General features: G+C 37.3%; 1 protein-coding gene across 10 annotated transcripts in view; it reads right to left on the minus strand.

The window, feature by feature from the left end:
* The window catches only part of PDE1C (phosphodiesterase 1C), a 593,630-nt gene that overhangs the window by 152,643 nt on the left and 415,578 nt on the right, over positions 1 to 25,409 (minus strand). For all 10 annotated transcript variants that reach the window (XR_001719169.4, XR_010158831.1, XM_003318247.6 and 7 more), the window contains 5 exons: positions 18,031 to 18,144; positions 16,278 to 16,460; positions 15,254 to 15,320; positions 10,554 to 10,670; positions 1,061 to 1,201 (listed from right to left, as the gene is read on the minus strand). Coding sequence is in view for 8 of the 10 variants with exons in the window: in XM_003318247.6 (XP_003318295.2) it covers positions 1,061 to 1,201; positions 10,554 to 10,670; positions 15,254 to 15,320; positions 16,278 to 16,460; positions 18,031 to 18,144 (622 nt within the window). In the remaining 2 variants the exon portion in view is untranslated. The remainder of the gene's footprint in view (positions 1 to 1,060; positions 1,202 to 10,553; positions 10,671 to 15,253; positions 15,321 to 16,277; positions 16,461 to 18,030; positions 18,145 to 25,409) is intronic.

Here is a 25,409-nt window from a genome sequence, read left to right on the forward strand (position 1 = left end):
AGCCACTGTATCTAGCTCCAAAGCCCACAATCCTCCCACATATTCCATTTTTAATTCAGTGAGATATTAGGCCAAGTCTTTCAACAGGCACTGGAGGAAAAGATAACAAATGTGCCCTGGGTTTATGGGATAATTGATAACTATACCCAAAGTATGTCTATCTTAATGTCAATTCTAAAGGAGATTTCAAAGTAAAAATTCATACAGACCTGTTTTTGCCTTTAATGGCTATATCTTTTTAAATGAATGGCTTACATCAAGGAAAAAAAGAAAAAAGCAAAGACAACCAAGTTGAGCAGGTCAGTAAACACAGAACACAGATTCAAAAACAACTGAAGATGGTGCACGCCCATAGTCCCAGCTACTCAGCAGCCTGTGATAGCAGGACCACTTGAGCCCAGGAGTTCGAGGCTGCAGTGAGCTATGATCTCACCATTGCACTCCAGCCTGGGTGACAGACTGAGATTTCCATGTCTTAAAAAAAAATTTTTAAAGCAAAACCAAAAACATCTAAAGAGCTAAAATGTTGGGCCAAAAGAAGCAAGAAACATTTCACATGGTTAGAAGTAACGATTTACCGTTAGGTTAAAACAATCAAAGGCATATAAATAGGATGTGAATAACTATAGTCCCTGTGAAAAAGACCTAGTGGCTTAAACCAAAAGCTAACTTTGCATAACATGGTTGCCAAGTACATTGAATACAACTTCAGTATACGTGAATATCATTGTTATTGACCATAGCAAAAGGTTAACAGTACCACTCTCCATATCTAGAAATACATATTTAGTTGTAGTCTTTATATTTAAATTGGTTATAACCCAGTGAAGATGCAAATCACTACTAGGTATTTATCTCATCAGGCTCAGGATGGAGAAAATTTCAGAGGCAACGGAGAACTCCAAGACTTTCCATATTGGTTAGATTACTCCTGGGAAACAGGAAGTCCATAAAACAACGCATGACTCGTGGCCTCCACCTCATCAGAATTGGAACAGTCACCATTAAAAACTCATCCTTACATCTTTTGGGGAACCTAAGAGTTCCTATCCCTACTTACCGCCACTCCTGTCTTATAGAGGAGGTAATGCACTGTCTGTGTAACATCGGCAGCGTGCATTAAGTTATGGTAAGGATTTTTGTGCTTGCTGTATCCCACTTCCAGGGCCTCCACAAATGAGACAAGTGCAGAAATGGGGATCTGAAAGAGAGCAGTAAGGTTAATTAACTAGTGACTTCACTGCTTTCAATGGAGACACAGAAGTCTAAGGCACCAGGACTGCTTTTTCTCTGAAGCCATAACACATGAGGAAATTGGAACTTACACAGTTAATAAAAATTACTGACAAAATTATCAGATAATTTGAAAATCTAACAGGAAGTCCTTGGTTGAGAAATAGCCTGCCTTGTAAATTTTTCTTTGTTGCTCATTTTAGAATCCCTGAGAAATGACATCTGATCATTTTAAGATACTTAGTTTTAGTAACATGTAAAGCAGTAATTTTTAATACACACATAGAAAACTGAGTTGTTGGTGACTATGTTAATTTTCTGTATTTCCTTGTCCTCCTCTACTCTTAAATACCCTTCCCCTCTAACCCTAAGGGAAAAAAAGATGCTACATAGGACACCAAACAATGTTGTAAATAACACTGAGGAATTCAAAAATAATACTAATAATTAGTAACCATTTGTGGAATCATTCACTACTTGTAATGTAGTATCAGTAGAATGAAATCTTCCAAATTCTAAGTCACTAACAATAAATTGCCAAGTAACAAACATAAGAACATAGCCTGTTTCTGTTCCCATATATAACAGACTATCGCATTTTGGTTTTGAGTTTTGTTTTTGCTTGGTTTTGGGTTTCGATTTTGTTTTATTTTTCTTATGTGTCCAATGTATATAACCACTCCTTTCAAAGGGCATTGTTTTCAGGCAGTTTATATTTGTTTTGCAATAATTTTATAACTTAAGATTTTTGTGCACTTTGTTTTCCTACAAATAAATGAGATATGCTGCATAGTATGTATTCATTTATTTCTCAACGAATAAAATACTTCAGTCTTTATTTGCAACTACCAGTCACTCAGAATATTTCCAATTAGATTAATTGTTTTGTCATCTGAAATATGTATAATATACATGCCTTCCTTTTCTATGTAACAGCGAAGAACATTGCAAAATGCATATACAAAATAAGGGCATCCAGAAAACTTTCATTGTATTAGTTTTCTGGATCCATTCCATGGTTCAGGGTAAATTATACAATATAAGGCTAGGGGAAAAGGAGAGGATGTGTCTTCCTGAGGATTAACAATTACATTTGTGAAAAAAAAAATAAGGAAAATGCTAAGTTAATACTCCTGAGATTCCATAATCTGTTCTCCCTTGGTCATATTCTTCCATTTTACCATTTGTGGAATTTTAAAATTAAAATACAACCTTTAAGAGGTCAGAGATGAATTCATTACCATTTTTAAAAATAAAGATCCAATGAACCTGGGCCCCTTGGGTTGTTTTACAGAGATCTAAGAGTCGCTGAAAGGGCTGTGTGTGTGCACAGGAACTTTGTTCCAAGGAAAGTCTCCAGCATCCTCTCCAGCATCCACAAGATTTTCATACAGATTTCCGATGCAAAGAAAAATTAAGGACCTAAGGACCATGGCCATGAAGTATTTGTGGTCATGTAAAGACATATTTCCTCAGTGGGAGGGGCTTCAAGATGGCTAACTATAGGCATCTGGCACTCACCTCCTCCACAAAAAAGAACCAAAATAGCAAGTAGATAATCACATTTCAAATAGATTATCCAACACTAGAATTCAACAGAGAAGTAAGAGGAAACACCTAAAGCAAGGAAGGAGAGAGAATCAAGGCATGGATTGGCTGGAATCCTGGAGAGGTTATCTCTCCAGCGAAAAGAAAGGTAAGTGAGTGACGGCTAGCAGTCCACATTCCCACCTTGGACTCCTGTATCCTAGCCACCAGAAAGCCCCTAAACCCTGGCAGACCCTGAGACTAAGACAGGGAGCTGTCTGGAGATCACATGAAGACATTGCTCCATACAGGGAGCTCATGCTGGATCCCACACATCCCCTAACCCCCTAACCAGCTACAGCAAGGCAGCATATTGAGAGCCCGGCCCCCACCAGACTGCATACTACCTGGGGGCTCAATAGTCCTTGTATCTCCATATCTCTGGAGCCCCATTGACATTCTCTGCCTGCAGCCACCACTGTGGCTGGCTGTTGCCTCCAGGGATGAAGTATGAACCATCAGCAAAGACTGCACTGCCCCCCAGGAACAAACCCACCATGCAAGTTCATGCACCCTAAGGACAAAACCCCCCACCTGCAGCAGCTTCCATGGAGGGCTGCTGCAGCCATGACCAAAGCACAAGTGAAGTGCATGCTCCCCAGCCACCCGTATACAGCTGCTGCCACTGAAAGCAACAATACCCTCCACAGTAGCAGGGCTGCAGATCCAACAGGCCCAGTTCCACACCTTCCAGTGCCTCAACACACCATCTGGGGGCCTGAGGATAGCCCAGTCCAGTCCACCACTATTGGGAACTGAGTACTCCTCTCAAGCACCTGAGGTCATGCCCACTCAAACTGATGCTCCCATCACAGCTGGCACCCACCTACACATGCCACCTGTGAGCCTGGAGACTGGCCCACCTAGCCTGTTGTAGCCACCTCTATGATGCTTGGAACTGAGGGGTTAGTCTCACCACTGCTACTTCCAATGCTCATGCCATGCCTACTGTTCAGGGGACTGAGAAGCCCCCAGTCCACTTGGCCCACTGCTGCCACCACTGGCTCCTGAGCAAGCCACCTGGAAGCCCAAGAATCAGGCCTCTTGGATCTGCTAACACCAGTGCAAGAGTAGAACTCCCTGGGGCCCAAGGCATGGGACAGGCATGCTTGGCCCACCACTGCCACTACTGGGGCCCAAGGTCAGGCCCAATTGGCATCCCATCTCCAGTGAAACTTCACCACAGCCTCCACTAACAATTACACTCTAAGCTACTGAAGAAATCACGTACACTGCTGACACGGTTTACAGCCAAAGGAATCATACAAAGACTGCACTACTACACACAGCCAGAATTAAAGCCAAAGTTCTCTACTCAACCAACTTCATAGATACTTCTTCAGGAAAAAGTCTTCCCATGTGAAAGCAAATTTTAAAAATGGAAATAAGTGACTGTTAAACAAGATGAAAGATATTGACATAAGGACACAAGAAACATTTATAAAGCAAGGAAATATGACACTTCCAAATGATTGTACTAATTACCCAGCAAGAGACCCCAATCAAAATGAAATTTATGAAGTCTTGGATAAATAATTCAAATTATTGATTCTAAAGAAGCTCAGTGATATACAAGAGAATACATGAAAGTAATACAAAGAAATCAAGAAAACAATTCAGGATATTAATGATAAATTTACCAAAGAGATAGCTATCATACAAATTAGCAAAGAGAAATTATGGAATGGAAGAATTCATTTAATGAAATACAAAATACATTTGAAACCTTCAACAGTAGACTAGACGAAGCAAGAAGAAAAAAGTTCAGAACTAGAAGACAGGTCTTCACAAAAAATGCAGTCTGGCAAAAATAAAGAAAAAAGAATAAACAAAACCTGTGTGGCGAATGGGCCACCATTAAACAACCAAATATTTGCATTTTCAGGGTCCCCAAAAGCAAAGAGGAAACAAAAGAGTCAGAAAACCTATTTAACAAAATACTAGTGGAAAAATTCCCAAACGTAGCAAGAGACTTAGACATCCAGACACAGGAAGCTCAAAGATTCCCAAACAGATACAATTCAAAAAGATCTCCACAGCACATTAGAGCCAAACTGTCAAAATCAAAGACAAAAAATTCTAAAAACAGCAAGAGAAAAACATGTAGTCACTTATAAGGAAACCTTCATCAGATGAACAGAAAATATCTCATTAGAAACCCTACAGGCAAAAAGATAATGGGATAATAGAGTCAAAGTCCTAAAAGAAAAAAAAAAGCCAACCAAGGATGCTATATTCAGCAAAGGTATGCTTCATTAATGAAGGAGAAATAAAGCCTTTCCCACACAAGCAAATGCAGAGGGAATTCCTTATTACTTGACCAGACCTACAGTGAATGCTTAAGGGAGTCGTACACCTGGAAACAAAGAAACAACATCTACCATCATGAAAATGCAAAAGGAAAAAACTCACTGGTAAAGCAAATACACAAATGAAGAAGAGAAAAGACCCAAATGTTACCACTACAGAAAACCACCAAACCACAATTATAAATAATAAGAATGTAAGAAAGGACATACAACACAATCTGAAATTAATTAATAAAATGACTGGAATAAGTCCTCGCATATCAATAGCAACCTTGAATGTAAATCAATTAAACTTCCCACTTAAAAGATAGACTAGCTAAATGGATTAAAAATAAATCCATGACCCAACTATATGTCGCCTATAAGAAACTCTTTTCACCTGTAAAGACACATGTAGACTGAAAAGAAAAAGACATAAAAATATTCCATGCAAATGCAAATCAAAAGCAAGCAGGAGTAGCTATACTTATATCAGATAAAACAGACTTTAAGTCAAAAATGGTAAAAAGAGACAAAGAAAGTCACGGTATAATGAAAAAAGAATCAATTCAGCCAGAGGATATAACATTTCTAAACATACACACACCCAAAAGTGAAGCACCCAGATGTATTAAGCAAATATTACTAGACCTAAAGAAGAGATAGACTCTAATACAATAATAGTTTGAGACTTCAGCACTCTATCATAGCATCAAACAGAACATCTATACAGAAAATCAACAAAGTTGGATTTAAACTTCACATTAGACCAAATGGACCTAATAGACACAGAACATTTTATCCAACAGCTACAGAACACAAATTTTTCTCATCAACACAAAGAACATTTTCCAGCCTAGACCATATGTTAGGACACAAAATAAGTCTCAAAAAATTAAAAATCAAAATAATATCAAGTGTCTTCTCAGATCACAGTAAAATAAAACTAGAAATCAATAACGAGGAAATTTGGAAACTGTACAAATACATGGAAATTAAACATGTTCCTGATTTACCATTGGATTAAGAAAGAAATTAAGGAGAAAATAAAAACATTTTTAAGGCAAATGAAAATCTAAACATACCAAATGCTATGGAATACTGCAAAAGCAGTGCTAAAAGGGAAATTTTAGCAATAAATGTGTACATCCAAAAAGTAGAAAAATTCCAAATAAACAATCTAACACTGCACCTCAATGAAAAAGAAAGCAATATCAAACCAAACTTAAATTAGTAAAAAAACAAAATAATGAAGATCAGAGCAGAATTAAATGAAATAGAGACTAACAAAACAATGCAATGGAGCAATGAAATGAGAAAAGTTGTTTTTTTGAAAAGACAAACAAAATAAATAAATTGCTAGCTAGACTAACAAAGAAAAAAAAGAGAAGATCCAAATAAACAACATCAGAAGTGAAAAGGGAGATATTACAACTGATACCACAGAAACACAAAAGGTCATCAGAGAGTATTATGAACAACTATGTACTAACAAACTGGAAAACTTAGAGGAAATGGATAAGTTCCTGGACACATACAACTTACCAAAATTGAATCATGAAGAAATTGAAAACCTGGACAGATCAATAATGAGTAATGAGTTTGAATCAGTAATACAAATTATCCTGAAAAAGAGAAGTCTAGGACCAGATGGCTTCACTATCAAATTCCTCCAAACTTTCAAAGAAGGACTAACATCAGTTCTCCTCAAACTATTCCAAAAAATTGAGGGGCAATTTCTCCTTCTCCCTAACTAATTCTACGTTGCCAGCATTTCCCTGATACCAAAACTGGACAAGGATGCAACAACAATAAATCAAAATTACAGGCCACTATCCTTGATGAACATAGATGAAAAATCCTCAACAAAATACTAGCAAACTGAATCCGCAGCACATCAAAAAGATTATACACCATGATTGAGTAGGATTTATCCCAGGGATACAAGGATAGTTCAACATATGCAAATCAATAAATGTGATACGTCACATATCAAAAGAATGAAAGACAAAAACCATATGATAGTCTCAATAGATACAGAAAAACATTCAATAAAATTCAATATCCCTTCAAGATAAAAACTCTCAACAAACTAGGAATTGAAAGAACATATATCAATATAATAAAGATCATATATAAAAACACACAGTTAACTTCATTCTGAATGGGGACATTTTGAAAGGCTTTCCTCTAAGAATTGGAGCAATATAAATATCTCCACTTTCACCACTCCATTCAACATAGTACTTGAAGTCTTAGCCAGAGCAATCAGGCAAAGGAAAGATATAAAGGGCATCCAAATTGGAAAAGATTAAGTCAAATTTTCTCTCTTTGCAGGCGATATAATCTTATATCTAGAAAAACCTAAAGACTCCACAAAAAAAGTCTTAGATCTGATGAATTCAGTAAAGTTGCAGGATACAAAATCAACATACAAAAATCAGTACCAGCTGGGCACAGTGGCTCACACCTGTAATCCCAGCATTTTGGGAGGCTGATTGCTTGAGGCCAGTAGTTCAAGATCAGCCTGGGCAACATAGTGCAATCCTATCTCTATATTTAAAAAATAAAATAAAATAAAATAAAAGTTTAAAAAGTCAGTAGTGTTTCTATATGTCAACAGTGAACTAGCCGAAAAAGGAAATCAAGAAAGCAATATCATTTACAATAGCAACCAAAAAAAAAAAATACCTAGGAATAAATTTACCCAAGGAGGCACAAGAACTCTCTAAGGAAAACTACAAAACAATGATGAAAGAAATTGAAGAGGACACAAATAAATGGAAAGACATCCCATGCTCATGGATCAGAAAAATTAATATTGTTAAAATGACCATGCTGCCCAAAGTAATTTACATATTTAATGAAATCCCTATCAAAATACCAATGTCATTTTTCACAGAAATAGAAAAAATATATAGGGAGCCCCTGAAGAGCCCAAATAGCCAAAGCAATGCTGAGCAAAAAGAACAAAGCTGGAGGCATCACACTACATAAATTCAAAATATGTTACAAGGCTATAGTAACCAAAACACTATATATTATTTTACGGTATTAGTATAAAATAGTATTTTATGGTATTAGTATAAAATAGTATTTTTAGTATACTTTTATACTAATAGTATATTTTTATACTATTAGTATAAAAATAGTATTTTATGGTATTAGTATAAAAACAGACACACAGTCCAATGGAATAGAATAAGAAACCCATAAATAAATCCACATATTTGCAGCTAACTGATTTTTGACAAAGGCACCAAAAACTTACAGAAAGGACCCCTTCTTCAAGAAATAACTCTGGGAAAATTGAATATCCATATATAGAAGAATAAAACTAGACATCCATCTCTCATCATATACAAAAATCAACCCAAAATGTATTACGGACTTAAACATAATACTCAAAACTATAAAACTACAAGAGAATAAAACACCTCAGGAAATTGGTCTAGGCAAAGATTTTATGGCTAAGACCTCAAAAACACAGGCAATAAAAACAAAAATAGACAAATGGGACTATATTAAACTAAAAATCTTCTGCACAGGAAACAATCAACAGAGTGAAGAGACAACCTGTTAAATAGGAGAAGTATCTGCAAAATATTCATCTGACAAGAGACTAATACCCAAAATGTACAGGAAACTCAAACAACTTGGTAAAAATAACAAATAATCCCATTAAAAAGTGGGCAAAGATATAGACATTTCTCAAATGAAGACATACAATGGACAATGGGTACATGAAAAAAATGCTCATTATCACTAATAATCAGGGAAATGAAAATCAAAAGCACAATGAGATATCATCTTACCCCAGTAAGAATGGCTATTATGGTTTAAAAAAAAAAAAAAGATGTGCTGGTGAGGATGTAGAGAAAAGGGAACACTTCTACAATGTTGGTGGGAATATAAATTAGTACAGTCACTATGGAAAACGGTGTGGGGATTTCTCAAAAAAAAAAAATTCTAAAAGTAGAACTACCATGCAATCCAGCAATCTCACTACTGGGTATTTATTAAAGAAAGAAAGAAAGAAAGAAAGAAATCAGTGTAACAAAGAGATATCTGCACCCTCATTTTTATTGCAGTACTATTCACAATAGCTAAGATATAGAATCAAGCTAAGTGTCCACGAATGGATGAATGGATAAGGAAAACTTGGTATACAACCATAATGGAATACTATTCGGCCATAAAAAAGAATGAAATCATGTCATTTGCAGCAACATGGATAGAATTGGAAGTTATTACATTAAGTGAAATAATCCAAGCATGGAAAGACAAATAGCACATGTTCTCACTCACATGTGGGAGCTAAAAAAGTTGATCTTATGCAGTTAGAGAGTAGAATGATAGATACTGGAGGCTGGGATGTGTGTGGGGGTATAGGGGGTTGGTGATAAAGAGGGATTGGTTAATGGGTACGAACATACAGTTAGATAGAAGGATTAAAGTCTAATGTTCAGTAGCAGAGTAGGGTGACTACAGTTAACAAGAATGTATTGTGCATTTCAAAACAGCTAGAAGAGAGGACTTGAAATGTTCCTAACACATAGAAATGATAAATAATGCGGGTAATAGACACCCCAAAAACCCTGACTTGATCATTACATAGTCTATGCGTGTAACAAAATATCACATGTACCCTATAAATATATACAATATTTGTACCAATTATAAAATAGATACCTCTCCAAATACACAGTCCCTAGGAGAAAATAAAGAACCACATCTCCGGAGAAATCAATATGTTGTACAGAAAAAGACTTGTGTTTTCCAGAGGCTCATCCCTTTGATGAGGGAAGTCAGAGGAGCTTGATACCATAGATGTTGGCAGATGACTACATCAACTCCCTGAGGATCTGACCCCACCTCGAGAGTCTACAGTATTAGAAGGCTGTAGGGAGTTGAACACTGGAAACGATTCAAGTTCTTTAGTAAAGTCAAAGAATTAATTTGAAGCATGAATGGCTGGGAAATACCAATGACCTGTCACAGATGATAAGTGATAGTATTTGTCTGAATGAGCCAAGTGGTGGGAAAAAAAAAAGTTTACAGAGACAGCAGATGCTCACTCTGTCTCCATTACTGCCCCTCTGACAGCGTTGGTCAATAGGACACAAAGTCATGTGGAAACGAGACCTTTGGGCAGAGCCTGAAAGGGAGCTTGGTTATTACAGGCTTTGGGTTGTACTTCCAGGAAGACCAGAATCTAAATGGGTCTCTCCCGTCTCTCCCATGCCGCTGAGACCCACCAGCAAGGGCGCAATCAAAATCACCCTCCACAGAGGAATTCACAGCAGTGGCTATCCGAAGGATGCTTCCTCAGTCACCTGGAGCAGTTTTCATTCCGCATATTAAAAGAGTCTGAACCCAAAAGTCATATGAGGATAAACATATGCATGTAGTTTATTTATTTTTTCTTTTTAAAGAGGTACTGACCTTGAAACGGCTGATCAGATCATAGCGTGTGAGTAGTTCATAGAAAATAAATTTCAGTGCATGATCCCCACTGGCCTCATTGAGGGAAAAGACGTCAAAGGACCACTTGTCCACATCCTGCAGGACAGGGTGGGGAGAAAGAACACATTAGCCCACAGACACTTACACACCTACCAATCTCCTCACTTTCAAGTCCGCCTGCAGCCCTCACTGGAGATTTCACAGTGTGACACTCAAACAGACTTTCCACTCTCAAACTTTTTCCAATCTGGCTAGTCTACATAGTATCTACTGTTAAAAAAATTAAATAGTCTTATTACTAATAAAAATAGCCATAATTTACTGAGTACCTACTGTATGACAGGCATTACGGTTGGTGATAAATATGTAAATTATCCTGAAAACAACTCTAAGTGATAGATATTAGTCGCATTTTATGGATAAGAAAACTGATAAATTACCTAATTTCCCTAACACCCAAGGCGCGTTAAGTGCTGGAGATACAGGCAGGGCCAGAACACAAACATAGGTTGGACGCCTAAGATCAGTTGCTTTCCATTAAGCCCTGCAGCTACTGTTTAATTCACTACAGCCTACGGTGCTTCTCTTCTCTGAACTTCTCTGCAATCCCTTGACACTATCCAATGACTTCCTCTAAGTTTACAGTTAAGAATGTTAACTCATTTAGAAGTGTTCAGAAACATGCATGATGTAGAACACAAAACAATATGCCACATCAATCGAAACTGCTGAGCTGAAACCAAAAAGAAAGCATTCATTTCATATGACAGAAAAATGCTACCATTTCTGGAGTCACTAGTCTGGGATCTTGTCCTCAAATCTGTTAGTCACTTTACTGAAAAAAAGTAAAAGGAAAAACTAAACGGAACACACACCTTATATACCATCCCTGAAGTTCAAAGTCTTTGCCTGTAAATAGCTACTCCAAAATATATGTAAATACAGTCTGTTGAGCTTTGGCTTATCGTAACCAACTTCTTGTGGATGTAGTAAACAAAGATTTGTTTAAGCAATGGTTAAAGCAACAGTCATTTGGTTTTTCACAGCACCAAAATCTCACTTCCCGTGGTTAGGTGAAGCATATTCACTTGAGCTTGACAGCAAGGATTCACATGAGACCACACTGCCTACAGGCAAGGTGTCAGATGGTACACTGGTAGAGACCTTGGTTCTCATGAGTGACTCTCACCCCAGCCCTCACTGAATTTCAACATAATCCATCCATCCCAATTTTGTTCCTGACCAAACATTCCAACTGTCAAATTCAACCCAAGGCCATCAAGGGTCTCCCTCCTGGATGCTAATAAACTGTTTTCAGGGAAAATAGAATTGTATATAGGAAAATCAGACTTTTCCGGAGGGGTTTAAATTGAGTTGTTCCAATTCACACTTAGTGGTAACCTCACTTAAGTCTTCAATAACTGCCCCTCCATGAACATAACCAAAGAAATAGTGACAGCCACATTTCTGTGAGCACATTTTCTGTGCTAGGCACAGTGTGAGTGTTTACACGCATTTGCAAAACCTCGCAAGTCTAGAGATAGGTGTTACTTTCTCCAGTTTTATAGATGGCAACCTCAGAGAGATTAATTGAAATGTCTAGCGCCATAAGGTAGCAGAGCCAGGTAATAACCTCACCAATGACCCTTAATGATCTCACTGCCAACAGATGAAATTGTAAATGCCATGAATATGTGCTGTGACCCAGGCCTCATTCCTTTAATATCTCACTAGGGCCCAGGCTATAGACAGCAAGGACACTTAAGATTAACCCAAGACCTAAAGCTTTACCTTGGTTACTATCATTGGCACTGCCATGAGTCACATACATTGTCTTATCTTTAGTCCTAAGGAAAAAATTCACTGACAACTCAGTAGGTTGGAAAACGCTGTGTCACTTCTGATAATTTTTAATCCTAGTGTCCAGAAAGGAAAGGGCTCTCTATCACTAGAAATAAAGAGATTATCATGATAAAAAGCCAAGATTTATTCTGAATATGAGGACTTAGAGAACAAAGAGGATGAGCAAATAGAGACAGTGAGATGGATGTCCTTTTTGGTCCCTCATGTTAGGGAAGGCTTAGCTGTAATTCTCAGTCTAATGTTCTTCAGAACCAGTTGAGGGGCTTAGCCAAAATATGGATTCTCCAGTGGGGACTCCAGAGAATCCTGCTGTGGGGCCTGTAATCCGCATTTTTAACAAGTACCCAGTTTAACTGCCTTCAACCATTCTTCCTCATTCACCAAATTTTGCCCAAGGACACTTCCTGTAGAGAAATTGCAGGAACTTCCTGTTAGTCTAACACAAAGGAAGCATGAACCTCCTCATCTCCTCCCACTTTAAGCCTGGAGTCTTTCCAAGGTGTCACTTCCTGAGTCACAAAACAGATGCCCTTCTAAAGAAGAGCACACAGCTACATTTCCATTAGGCTAATCTCAGAAGACAAGAGGTAGAACACCTCAAGTCAGAAGCTTACATCTCTCTCTCTCTCTCTCTCTCTCTCTCTCTCTCTCTCTCTCTCTATATATATATATATATATATAATGGAAAAAGTAAAAATAACATAATGCAACATGTTTCAAATTTAGAGACTGGTTCATTATTATCTTACTTAAATATCATTTTATGTCGTGTTCTTACGTTAACCACAAAGGTTAACATGACAGTAGCATAAGGGTTATTTTAGGGAATTGTATTCTCTCAGTCTTTAGGGAAAATTTCTGTAATAAAAGAAAGCAGTAATGATTCCATATGACCTTCTGGCAATGAAGTGGAAATAATCTTTTTTCTAACATGTAGTACATAAAGAAAGAAACAAAAGAGTCTATATCTGTGATCGCTCCAACTCATTGCAAACAAAATCAGCCTCTGGAGAAGTGGAAAAAACATTACATTGTAAAAAGCTTTGAACTTCCCCAGTAAATGGGGGACATAGCCAAGAGAAATAGCAGCTTCAGCTTTAATGCACATATCAACAATATATGTGAGGAGAAGTAGCAATTTATTTAGAGAGCTAGTAGGTCTTCCTTATCTGAATAATCTAAGTATCTGTCCCCTCAGACAACATGTGTGCATCTGAGAATTTCTTTTCTCTAAGTATAAAATAACAATTCATGCACATCACAGTTTGTTCCAATTCTTTCTCAGTTATTCTGCATAGAAAAGAGGCTTCAATTTGGATAGAAAAGAAGCTTCAATTTGGAAGAAACATTTTCGTAAGTGTCTTGGTACCAGTATACCCTCTTGTATTTATGTTCCTGATAAAGGAAAAAATTAAAGACAATAACGATGCTTTTAATGTTTCTAAGAGTTTGATTGAACATTCAGGTTCAATTATGAAAATTAATACAACTTCATGGTGGATGTTAAGAAATATCAGATTTCCTGAAGTGATTTCACTGATTAAAATGGGAAATATCACTGTACATTACACTGATGTATTGGGCATCAGATTAGGGGTTAAAGAGGAATGGGAGAAAAGACACGTCTTCTTGCTGGGTCCTTCCTGAGTATCCTTCCTGCTTTTAAGATTAGGTAAGAAGAGACGGAAAGGGTAGAGACAAACAAAGGAGAAATGAGAATCTGTGTATATATATGGTCTCTCAAATTCAGCTAGTAAATGTCTCTGAGACAAGAGAAAGGCCTATGAATACATAATCAAGATTGTCCCAAGGGGCTCTTTCTTGACATTAAATTAATCAAGAAGCACTCCCCACCCCCTAACTCCATGAATAGGTAATTTAGCTTCTGAAAATATCACATTTTTCAGGTTTTGGAGAAAGAAAACAATGGCTTTAGCAAAGGTCAAAATGCTACAATGTCCCTAAGCACATGGCCCAAGTCCATACATAGACAACATGTGATGTCAACAAACTCAGTGATCTTGGGCTACAGGATCAGCAACACATTGGAATCCAGAAGCCAAATCAAGTTTAGCAAATCTCAAATACCCTCAGACCAATGCCTTCAGGAATGCATCTGCTTTGGGGCTCCTGGAGATATTCTATACAATTCCAAGAACTTGCCTGACTAGAGGTAATTCTGCAGGATTTAGCCCATTTAAACTCAAGCATTTGTATGACTTCCATGGGAACATTTGGCTCAATGAGAGTCTTTGGAAAACAATGGGCTATATAGACGGGACAAGGGCTCTCAGGCCATATGTTCATGCAGTAAAACATTACTAAGAGCTTACCATGTGCTGAAAACTCTGATATCAAACATTAGCTCTGTCTCCAATTAACTCTTTTTTTAAATCTTGCTGAGTCTCGGTTTCTTCATCTATAAAATGGACTTGGAGTAGGTAATCAGATAGTGGGACAACTGCAAATACTGAAGATCCTCCTAATGCTGAATACTTATAGCCATGACATATTTGATCTCGTATGGCAAAATCAGATAACTCTCATAATGACAGATCACTGTATAAAATCTAAACTACTCTAGAGTACTAGAAAGAAATGAAACCCACACAGAGTTTGATTGTTTTTAAATTGGGAAGATGAAGGGTGAAAAGACAGTGATACTGTTAGAACAAATAATAAAAAGATAATGAAAGAATAAAGTCAGGAATAACTGGAAAAGTAACTGTAAATGAAAGCCTCTTATTTTCTAACAAATTTAACTCTACTTTTTATTAGGTACCATGTACATTGTAAAATCTTTTCACTCGTATTACCTTTAATGCCTCAATAACAGCTGGTGGATAGCTCAGTCCAACCATGTTTGATGTCCGTCTATACATTCTGAAAAGTCAAAAGGGAAAAATGCAACATGATATCTTATAAAGTAGGATTTGTAATCCACAGACTCATACCAAGTATTGACAAATAATAAGTCAAGTGGGGTGATCCAAAGAACCTAAAATTCATTTTTTGACATTTTTAATATTCACTCAGGTGGTCTAAGTGTTAAATTCAAAAGAAATTAAAGCAATCCCAAACATATGAACCATTGGGGGAAAAAAAACCTAACTCTATAGGCCCCAGACTGGAAATTAAATTATTAAACGGGTCACTTCTTCTGCCAGAGTGAATTATAGTACAGAATAGACAGCAAGCAGAGTAGTAATTTAGCCTGAATGAAGAACTCCTATGGGTAACCCATTTAGAATAGCTTGTTCTTTAGAACTGTCAAAAACGAGAAGGAAAAATGTCCCAGGTAATCTTTAAACTTACCGTGGTGTTTCTAAAATGTATAATTACACGATAAGGATTATAGGAAGAATATATCTATTTCTGGAATCTATTGCTGGGTAAGGAGGTCAATTTGATTTCAAAGAGTAAAATAGCTAATAAAACTGAAGTGTCTTGGGGACTTCAAACCACTGAAATGAACTGTCTTCCCTGGGTCAGCAACCTCAAAGCATCCCAGATATGTTTCAAATGGAGACATCATCCACCTATTTCAAAAGATGATAGATGAGATGATTTCCTGCTTTAAAAATTAGAGACTGAACTCAAACTAAATCTTCTCTGGTAAACAAAAAAATTCTGAGCAAAAGCAAAAGCTTTTCCTAATGATGCTACAGAGATTAAAATAGATATGTTTTTGCCATTTCTCATTCAAGACTATCTGTTTCTACCCACAATTTTCAGTATTTATAAAGATAGGAAAACTACATTAAAGCAAAGCTTCCAGTTATTGGAAACGTGTTGCTTTGGCTGCTTTAGTCACTAAATGACAATGAATGACATCTTTACCTCTCCACAAATATCCCAGCCTGCACTGCGTGAACGATGCTCTTGAACCGGGGCTTCTCGTCGCTCCTCCTGAGCATCATCCCCATCTGCCGCGTGAAGGTGGAGGCCAGCCAGTCTCGGACCTCAGAAGGCACAGCATCTGACTGAATGTCACTGAGCTCATCCTCTGTATCCAGGAGTCTCCTGAACACAAGAAACAGAATCAGCACACTGAGATTAAATCTGAAGTTGGAGCTCTCTGTTCAAAGCAGCTGCTCCTCTCTGCCTCACCTGCATGTTAGGTGCAAAGAAACCAAATTAAATTAGCCACAAAAAATACAGTGCCTTTTTGGTAAGGCTTATGTAAGCTCGCCATGTGTGTTTCGCGATGGTCTTGGCTTCCACTGATATTTCAGGATGGTTTTCTCTACCAGACTGGACAAAGGAACTGGTCCATTGTACCTAGAAGCACTCTGTGGCATTTGAGTGAAATTTAAACCTTCTATTTAAAAATGCCTTCACAGGGAGCCTTGTATTATTTCATAGATGGACCATGTGACGTTATTTTGTTTAAAAATATAAATGGATACTTAAGAGACTTTGCAAAGTATTTACCAAATCACAGCAACCCAGTCCTCTGAAGTAGTGATCCTAAGTGATGACAATTAAGATTCTTTCCAGGTTGCTACCAAAATTTAAATGTCTAAATTCAAGGAAAATTTTCAAAATAATGCAGTTCTTTATTTGCGCACAATGATTTAATCATCTAATAGCTGTGTTTTGCTGATTTTTCAAACTTGTTCATAGGTCAGACCACTAGAATCGAACACAAAGAGCAATGTTAAAATAAAACCTAAAATAGCATGTCATATTTACAGTAAACCCAACTAAAAATCAGCAGTAAAAGTAGCTGCCAATGTAAAGGTGTTTGGATTTTTTTTTTCCTTTAGACTTACCAATTGGGGTGGAGGTAAGCGGAGGAAACATAACATTTGGAAAAAAGCTATGATATCGAATTTCCTTAAATTAGAAACCAAGTGTGTCAGCAAAATAATAATAATAATAGTAAACCATACAAATCTTAGATTACTGTGAAATACTTTCAGATTGGAATTTGGCAAATAAAAGACATCACAAATACTGACAGAGAAGCCTGTCTAAATTAGGGGAAAAGAAAACCACACCTTTCATATTCAACATTTCAACATTTTTCAAAAGAAATGCAATTTTATAACTTTCAAACATATGTAGTAACTGAAACCGCTTTAATACGTTTAGATAATTCAAGTGGAATAAACCTGCTAAGTAAATCAGCGACATACGTAAGACTGAAGAGGGAATGCTGGGTGCTTAAGAGAACACATGCTTCTCGATCACTTCAGGAGCCTCCATTTACTAATGGACATTATGAATTAAAACATAAACACAATTTTTAGACTAACACTAACAACATACAATAATTACAATGGAGCTCTATATCTGATTTTTAAAATCTTAGTGGATTTTTAAAAATTCGTTTTTCTCCTCTTTCATGATCTCACTTCCTTGTCATGGCGGCCATATGAGATTTGTTCTATTAGCTCCTTTTATAGATGAGGAGGTACAGAGAGTAAGTGACTTGTCCAAATCTATCCTCTTTGTTTGTGGAAACTAAAACTCAAAGATGAGTAATTTGAATGTCACCCCATTCCTGGCATGGGGGACAATTCAGAAAAGCCATTTAAGAGAAAATTTACTATCACTATACTAATCTCTTTTGTTATTTTTAGCTTACCTTGTTTCATCAATATACACAGATTCAAGCACTGTGGCTGCATATTCCAAATTCTTCTTAAGATCTACCACTGAAGCTTCCCCTCTCTCTAATTGTTTGACCAAAGACCGTAATCTAGAAAAATAAAAAGACATAATTTCATTAGAATAGAGGAAACAAAGAATAATCCTACAACTATGGTGATACATTTTACAGTCATCGAATATTCTCACTTATTCTGATACATCTGAAAGGAAAATAATTATGGGACCAAAGGAGCAGGTAATAAAATAAATGTACACATTTTTGCCATTGTGAAGTAAGAAGAAAAAATTTCTCTCCAACCAGGCACTGACCATACTTTCTAGCTAGCTTTTAACTTTATGAATCCTAAATTATCAATGATTTTGCTTTTTCTCAAATGTTCATCTTTTTTGTTCTATGTGGATGCAGTAAAGCCTGACCAGCAGCAAAATTACCAAATACCTCTTGAGATTCTGCTCTGTTGAAGGCACTTGGTCCAGCAGTGGCCCCAGATAATGGCAGCCCCATGACCCAGGCATGTCCCAAGACAGATGAAAACATATAAACCACTGAGAACCACAAGAGGGCTACAGAAGGAATAGATGAAAGTAAATTGTTTTACTGGACAGAAAAAATCACTCTGAGAGGAGATAAATACCCTAGTTAAAAAAGAAAAGAAAATATGAGGATTGATTTTAAACTGAGGAATTCCAGACTATACAAGAGAAGCAATAAAACATGTTTTTTCTGTTATTTATATGAACATTATCTGCACAGAGGACTTAGTATTCATGAGAACAATAAAATGACTACAGATGATCAACATGCGGTAACTGAGAATACTGTAAATACCACAGAGATTTGGAGATTGGGCAACTCTTCAGGCAGTTTGATAACCAGCAATGAAAAGAGTAGAGACTTTGAAGACGAACTGGGGTTTGAAGCTCACTTCATAACTTATTAGCTGTGCAACCCTAGGTAAGTTATGTAACATCTTTGAGTGTTATCTTAATGAAGAGCAAAGTATGAAATTTCTAAAGTTGACCTAAAGATTAAATGAAATTGATATAGAGTATGTGACTCACGGTTGTTCTTTGAAAAGGCAATTGTTATAGCTATTGTCATTATTCAATGACTTTGATCACCACAGATAACCAAATGAGAAAAATTCTAGCAAGATATTTAAAATGATTGTCAAATCTCCACTTCCCGTTGGTATACGCAATCTGTTCTCACCTTCCTGACCTCAAAATACCCTCAAATAGGTTGCCTTCATGGCAAGGTATAGACTACTCCCTTCCTGATTTGCATGAAAATGACCCACAATAAAGAATGAGAAAAAATCTTGGATCAACCTTAAAAAGTAAGCAAGAGGGTCAACCATAAAAAAATTTCCAGGAGTTTCAATGATATAAAATACAAATAACATTAGATTCAGGTAGTATCTACCTGAATTACGAATCTGCAATATATCAAACAGAAATATGCAAAGGAAATCAGCAGAGGCCCCTGCAGGCTTGGAGGTGAAGGTCAGCCTTGGCAATGCCATTAGCAGCACTGGGAAGAGTTCTGAATTTCAGAGGCAGCACGAGACAGGGAGTTGGCAGGGAAGGGCATGCCAGTCACTCACACAGAAGGATAGCCAGCCTGCCAAAGAATGGGGAGACAGCAGCAGGGAGCTCTGACTGCTGCTCCAAATAAGGATTGGAAGCTCTTTAGCAAAACACATTCCTGGCTAAGTCTGCCTCCAGTTCTGATTCTCACCTCAAGGTGCCCAGCTACCCCCTAGGCTGTTTGGACTCCCAAACGAAAAAATGAGAGTAAAATTAAACTTTTCAAAGTTTAGTCTCAAAAATGAAAGTAAAATTAGACTTTTTAAAGTTTACTCTCAAAAATAAGAGTAAAATTAAACTTCTTAAAAATGCCTCTCTCCATTTGGGGCTTACAGGTTCTATCAGGAACTGACATGTAACTCTAGTAGAATCCATCTCAATTCTAGAACCTAAGAGGAAATGACAAAAACCAAGAAAATGATGAGAAAAATTATAAGAGTAATAGAAGTAAAAGCCAGAAGATCCTATCTACCTATAATAGAACTTCCATAGGAAATAAACAACAGAAGCAGCTTTAATTGAATAAGTTTTCCTAGGCTAAAGTAAAACCTGTATAAGCAGATGAAAAGGGATCAAATACAATTTTTTAAAAGTAAATGAAAACATCAAATGTATGCTACTGTAATTTTTGATTTCAAAGAATAAAGAAACAAACTTGAAAATCTTTGAGAAAATGAAATATAATACTTACAAAGTAACAAAAAATTGTCCTGGCCATCTACTTCTATCATGTCAAACATCAAAAAGCAATATAATAACAGTACCAATTTTTTAGAATAATATGGGAAACTTCAAGACATTTATATCTACATCTACAGAGTTACCAAGTACATAAGAAGCCAATAAATACATTCTCAGGTGTCAACAACTTCAAAATTTATCATTCATATCCTTTCCAGAAAACAAAACAAAAAAAAAAAAAACTTTAAGCACAGTGGTCTTCCAAGGGAGTGAATTCGTGAGTCTCCAGTTAAATGGATTGTTGATTCATGACCTAGATTTAACTAACTCAAACTGTACCAAATGGACAAGTAATTTAAAAAGATTCTGGAAAGAAGAGACAGATAAAATAAAATGCTGATAATACAAGGACAACTAAACATGAAAATGAGCTGACACGTCTCCTTTTACTAGGACAATCTCCTATTTCTCATACAAACACTTCCTCTCCCACTTTTACAAACTAAAAGCTAATTCTCATCAGTTGAAAAATAATTGGAATTATTAAGGACATTATATGGACTATGGATGTATAGCCACTAATTTTTAACAATTCCCACTCCTGGGAAAGCACAGTATTGAGAGAATCAAGTCATGAAGGGGCCTCATATCACCTTGTGATCAGGGGGCTGGGACCCCAGGGCCAGAACAGGAGTGGGGCCTTCAGGGAAAGCTTCACTCAGAATCTCACTCAGCTGTTCCAATGAGTAGCACTGAAATCGGCTCCATCAGGGAGACCCAGGCTTTGTGCCACAATTAGCAGAAAATCAGCCATTCAGAGGCTTCTCCCTGATGTAGTCACCAGTGGTGCCAGGCAGACATTAGGCAGTCACATTTATGCATTCAGTGTGAAGTTCTGACCCAACAGGAAGCTGTAAATAGAAAGCAAAACCCTAGCCAAGTGGTTTCAACAGATCCAGAGAGGAAATGACACAGAAATAATGCACCTTTTGGATGCGTGGGAGGCACTAGAAATTTATATGTAACCCTGTCTTTCCAGCTTATGAGATGAGCAGAAGATTCAATCAACTTCCTGGCAGACAGTGAGGGAACCTAGAACAACCCGTCACTCTGTTTATGGAAGAACACCCAGCTGACATTCACCTTTCTTTACTCAAGGATGATGAAACAGAAAAAAACATTCATGAAGAGATGCAGCAATAAAGACAGAAGAAAATACAGCATTCAAAATGTGAAAGGATTCACTTTTGAAAAAAAATCACTAATGGAAACAGAAGTGAATTTTAGGGAGCATCTGCTGTGTGTTCAATACAATTCAAATAAAAACCATAGATCTCTGAAACAAAGGTAAAAGCCCAAATCAACACAATAAGAAGTTTCTTTAAAAAGAAAAAAACATGACAATAGAAAGACTACAAGAACTTATTGTTAAAAAGAGTTAAGTGGTGACCAGCTTTGTATATACCCATCTCCTGTTTGGGTGTCACCCATGTCAGATACAAGCTGCAGCTGCCAACTTTCTGCTTTATGTAGCTGCCACACAAAGCCTAGTGATTCCAGATGCCCCTTTCAAATTCTGTTGAGCTTTAGCATAGTGTTCAGGTGCTTATGCTCCATAGGCCCCTCAGCCCACCTTTCTCTAGCTCTTTATCCATTCCATTTGGAATATCCAGCCCTGCCCTGCAATATCCTACCTACCTCTTGGTGAAATGGCTATTCTTTGGGCAAAAGAGTTTCAAATTAGCTCTTTTATCATTGGCCAATTTAAGTTCATGAGAATAAGGACCCCTCTCTATTTGTCATTATAGTGAAGGTATTCCTTAGATCTTAATCTATCTTAAGAAGGGTTGTCTGAAAATTAGCCAGGATCTTTCATACCCGTGTCATAAAGTATTTTTGTTCAACTGGAAAAGACTAGCTGAGGCCAGAGGGCTCAACTGCTCTTCTTTGTTTTCCTAGTAAAGTTGTCTAGATGCTTTTCATGTGAATTCATTCCATCTAAAAGGCAAATGTCATCAGAGGCCAGGTCCCATGGTATGCTGCAGCCTATATTTTGGGAAAGATGGAGATCTGGTGTTTTAATACTACCCAGGGGAATTTTTGGTCTGGACGCCTAAGGGGAATTTATTTCATGAGCATTTGAAATAAATTTACAAGGAAGGAAGATAAAGAAGTAGTAAAATATACAAATAATAATAATATTAATAAGGTTTCTCTTCTGAGAGAATGAATGTTCATAGTTTCCAGCACTCCATCCATTTCTGTCACTGCGGCTGCCAGATAATAGTTCCAGTATAGAAGTGCAACACCATTTTAGGAAGTGCTTATGCCTTCCAACTTGGGCAAGATGCCTTTCAGTTAAGACAGTGTGCAATTTCATTGTGGATGAGCCATTGCATCTTTTCATGACTCTTGCATTTCTTGGCGTAAACTCTTTGCTTTCTGTATGCTTCTTACCTGCAAGGCATATGATGAGATACTGAATCTCTTCAGTTCCCTGTGCCCTCAGATCCAGAGCAAGCCCTGGATGCTGACTTTCCCTGACCCCACACCAATCAACATGTGGGATGCACAAAGGTGTTGGAAGAGGGGAACTATGTGAGGAAAGGCCAGAGCACTGTATTTTGTAATTTAAAAGGATGTTAGGGAGGAGAGATATTTCTTTTTTTTCCACAAAGATAATTCCTAGGACCAATGGAGTGAGCTTCATTAAAAAGCAACTTATTGGTTCAACTTTATAATTTAGAAAACTGCCTTATACTGGACTAGGCATTATTCCCCACCCCAGTGAGGTCGCAGAAAGCCCTATAACCCTATGCCTTGAAAACATATACATTTGTTGAGCGTTAGACCCTACTAGAATTTCATTCTTTTGCACAAACAAAAATGAACTATAAAAAGAAGCTATGGAAACATACTTTCTCATGTTTGTCTATTCTGCCCAAGGTTATTCCCTCTGAGGATGGGGAGGCAGCTCCTAAAATGCCAGTGTAACCAACAAGTACTGCTGTCTCAGAAAGGCTTTGTTTTGTTTGAAAGGATATGAGAGAGAACTGGATCTTTTACAGTAGTTTCTCTACATGTCCCAATGGATCATGAGCCCTAAAAACTCATTTGAATTAAAAAAACTTCATTTCAGTTCATCACACCCATGTATTCGAACGGCATACTCATCTCTGTGTCCTTTTCATACACCTGCCTCCTCCATGTCACTCCTGTCCTCTGCCACTTACCTAAATGCCATAGGAAATAACTTAAAACAACTCTTCCAAATGGGATGCCCCAACATGACTTTTAGTCTTATGCTTTAATGCCATCCAATGATGTCACCCAAGCATTTTTCTGGCCATTGTTTGTTTCTATAATTAATGACAGCTGATTAAGATGGCCACACTTGAAAAACATTCAACATTGGGTGTCTTTTGTGTGCAGGCACTGGGAGAGATAGGCTCTAGGAATACAAAGTGGGGAAATGCAGTGCCTTCTCTCAGGTAGGGAAGACAGAAAGCTAACCAGCACCCACAATGCAGTACTGTAAGCGAAATGGCAGAGGTGTGATGGGGGCTAAGAAAGCACAGAGGAGAGGAATCTTCTAATAACAAAGCCCTCCCCAGTGGAGTTGACCAGAGCCATTTTGAAGGCCACGTAGGGGTCAGCCAGGCACGCAGGATGGGATAGGGAAACGGCAGACTCTGCATGGAGAGAGCAGACTGAAGGCAGTGATCTATTCAGATCTATTCAGAATAGATCTTTCCGGATCTATTCAGGGGCATATCAAAAGATAAAACAGAAGAAGGTAGGAACTACACCACAGTAGACTTAGAATCTCAAGCTAAAGAAACGTAATTTTCTCCTGGAGATAATGGGGAACCCCTGGAGAATGTTAAAATGGAGGAACAGAATGATGAGATTGGCATTTTAGAGAGATCAATCTAGCAGCTGAGTAGAGGAGCACACATAGTGAGTGAGATGGAAAATTCTATGTTTTCATTGTAATCAGGCTGGTCTGATACTCTGAACAGCACAGTGTGAATATTCTCTCTCACATGACGGAAATTTGATAGAGTGATGCGTGAGTTTAGTGGTAGTATGGATGGTTGCTTTTAAGAATTTCTGGGAAAGACATTGTTTTGGGGCATGCGGTTTCCTCATTGAGTGACCATCAAACCAAAAACAAGAACAGTGCCAACAAAAATTATGACTGGCAAGAATAGCCTACTTATGTAGCTTTTACCTTTTGTTAATGCTATAAATAAAAGAGAATTTTACTTCTACAGTTTCTAATTACATCTGCTTAAAGCAGATGCACAAATGGATTGAGATAAATTACTGGACTCCAGTTACTTTTTCACTTAAGAAAAATAATTAGTACCTAGGTGCATACCTATGTTTCTATACTTTTATATGCCTCACTACATAACTTGTTAACTAAAAAAAAATTAGTAATGTTATAGAAGATTTTGAATAACGTCATGAACAAAATTGACCTAGTTGGCATGGACCGGACACTGCACTAAATTGCTGCAGAATGTACCATTCTTTTCAAGTGTACATGTAATAGTAATCAAAACTGACCATGTGCAGGGTCACAGAGACTCTCAATAAATTTCAAGTAATTGAACTCAGACAGATAATGTTCTGTGACAACAATGAAACACAATTTTGTTATTGATTAGAACCCAAAACAAAAAATGGCTAGAAATATTTCAAGTGTATGGAAATTTAGAAATATATTTCTAAATAACCCATAGGTCAAAGGTTAAATCACAAAATAATTCTAACTGAACAATAACATACAGCCTTGTAGTATGCAGCTAAAGCAGTGTTTAGAGGAAAATGCGCAGCCTTAAATAAATATATTAGAAAAGGAGAAGTCTAGCCTGTAATCCCAGCACTTTGGGAGGCCAAGGCAGGTGGATCACGAGGTCAGGAGATCATACTGGCTAACATGGTGAAACCCTGTCTCTACTAAAAATACAAAAAAAATTAGCCGAGTGTGGTGGCAGGTGCCTGTAGTCCCAGCTACTTGGGAGGCTGAGGTAGGAGAATGGTGTGAACCTGGGAGGCAGAGCTTGCAGTGAG

The sequence above is a fragment of the Pan troglodytes genome, chromosome 6 (assembly GCF_028858775.2).
Source record: "Pan troglodytes isolate AG18354 chromosome 6, NHGRI_mPanTro3-v2.0_pri, whole genome shotgun sequence".
NCBI lineage: Eukaryota > Metazoa > Chordata > Mammalia > Primates > Hominidae > Pan > Pan troglodytes.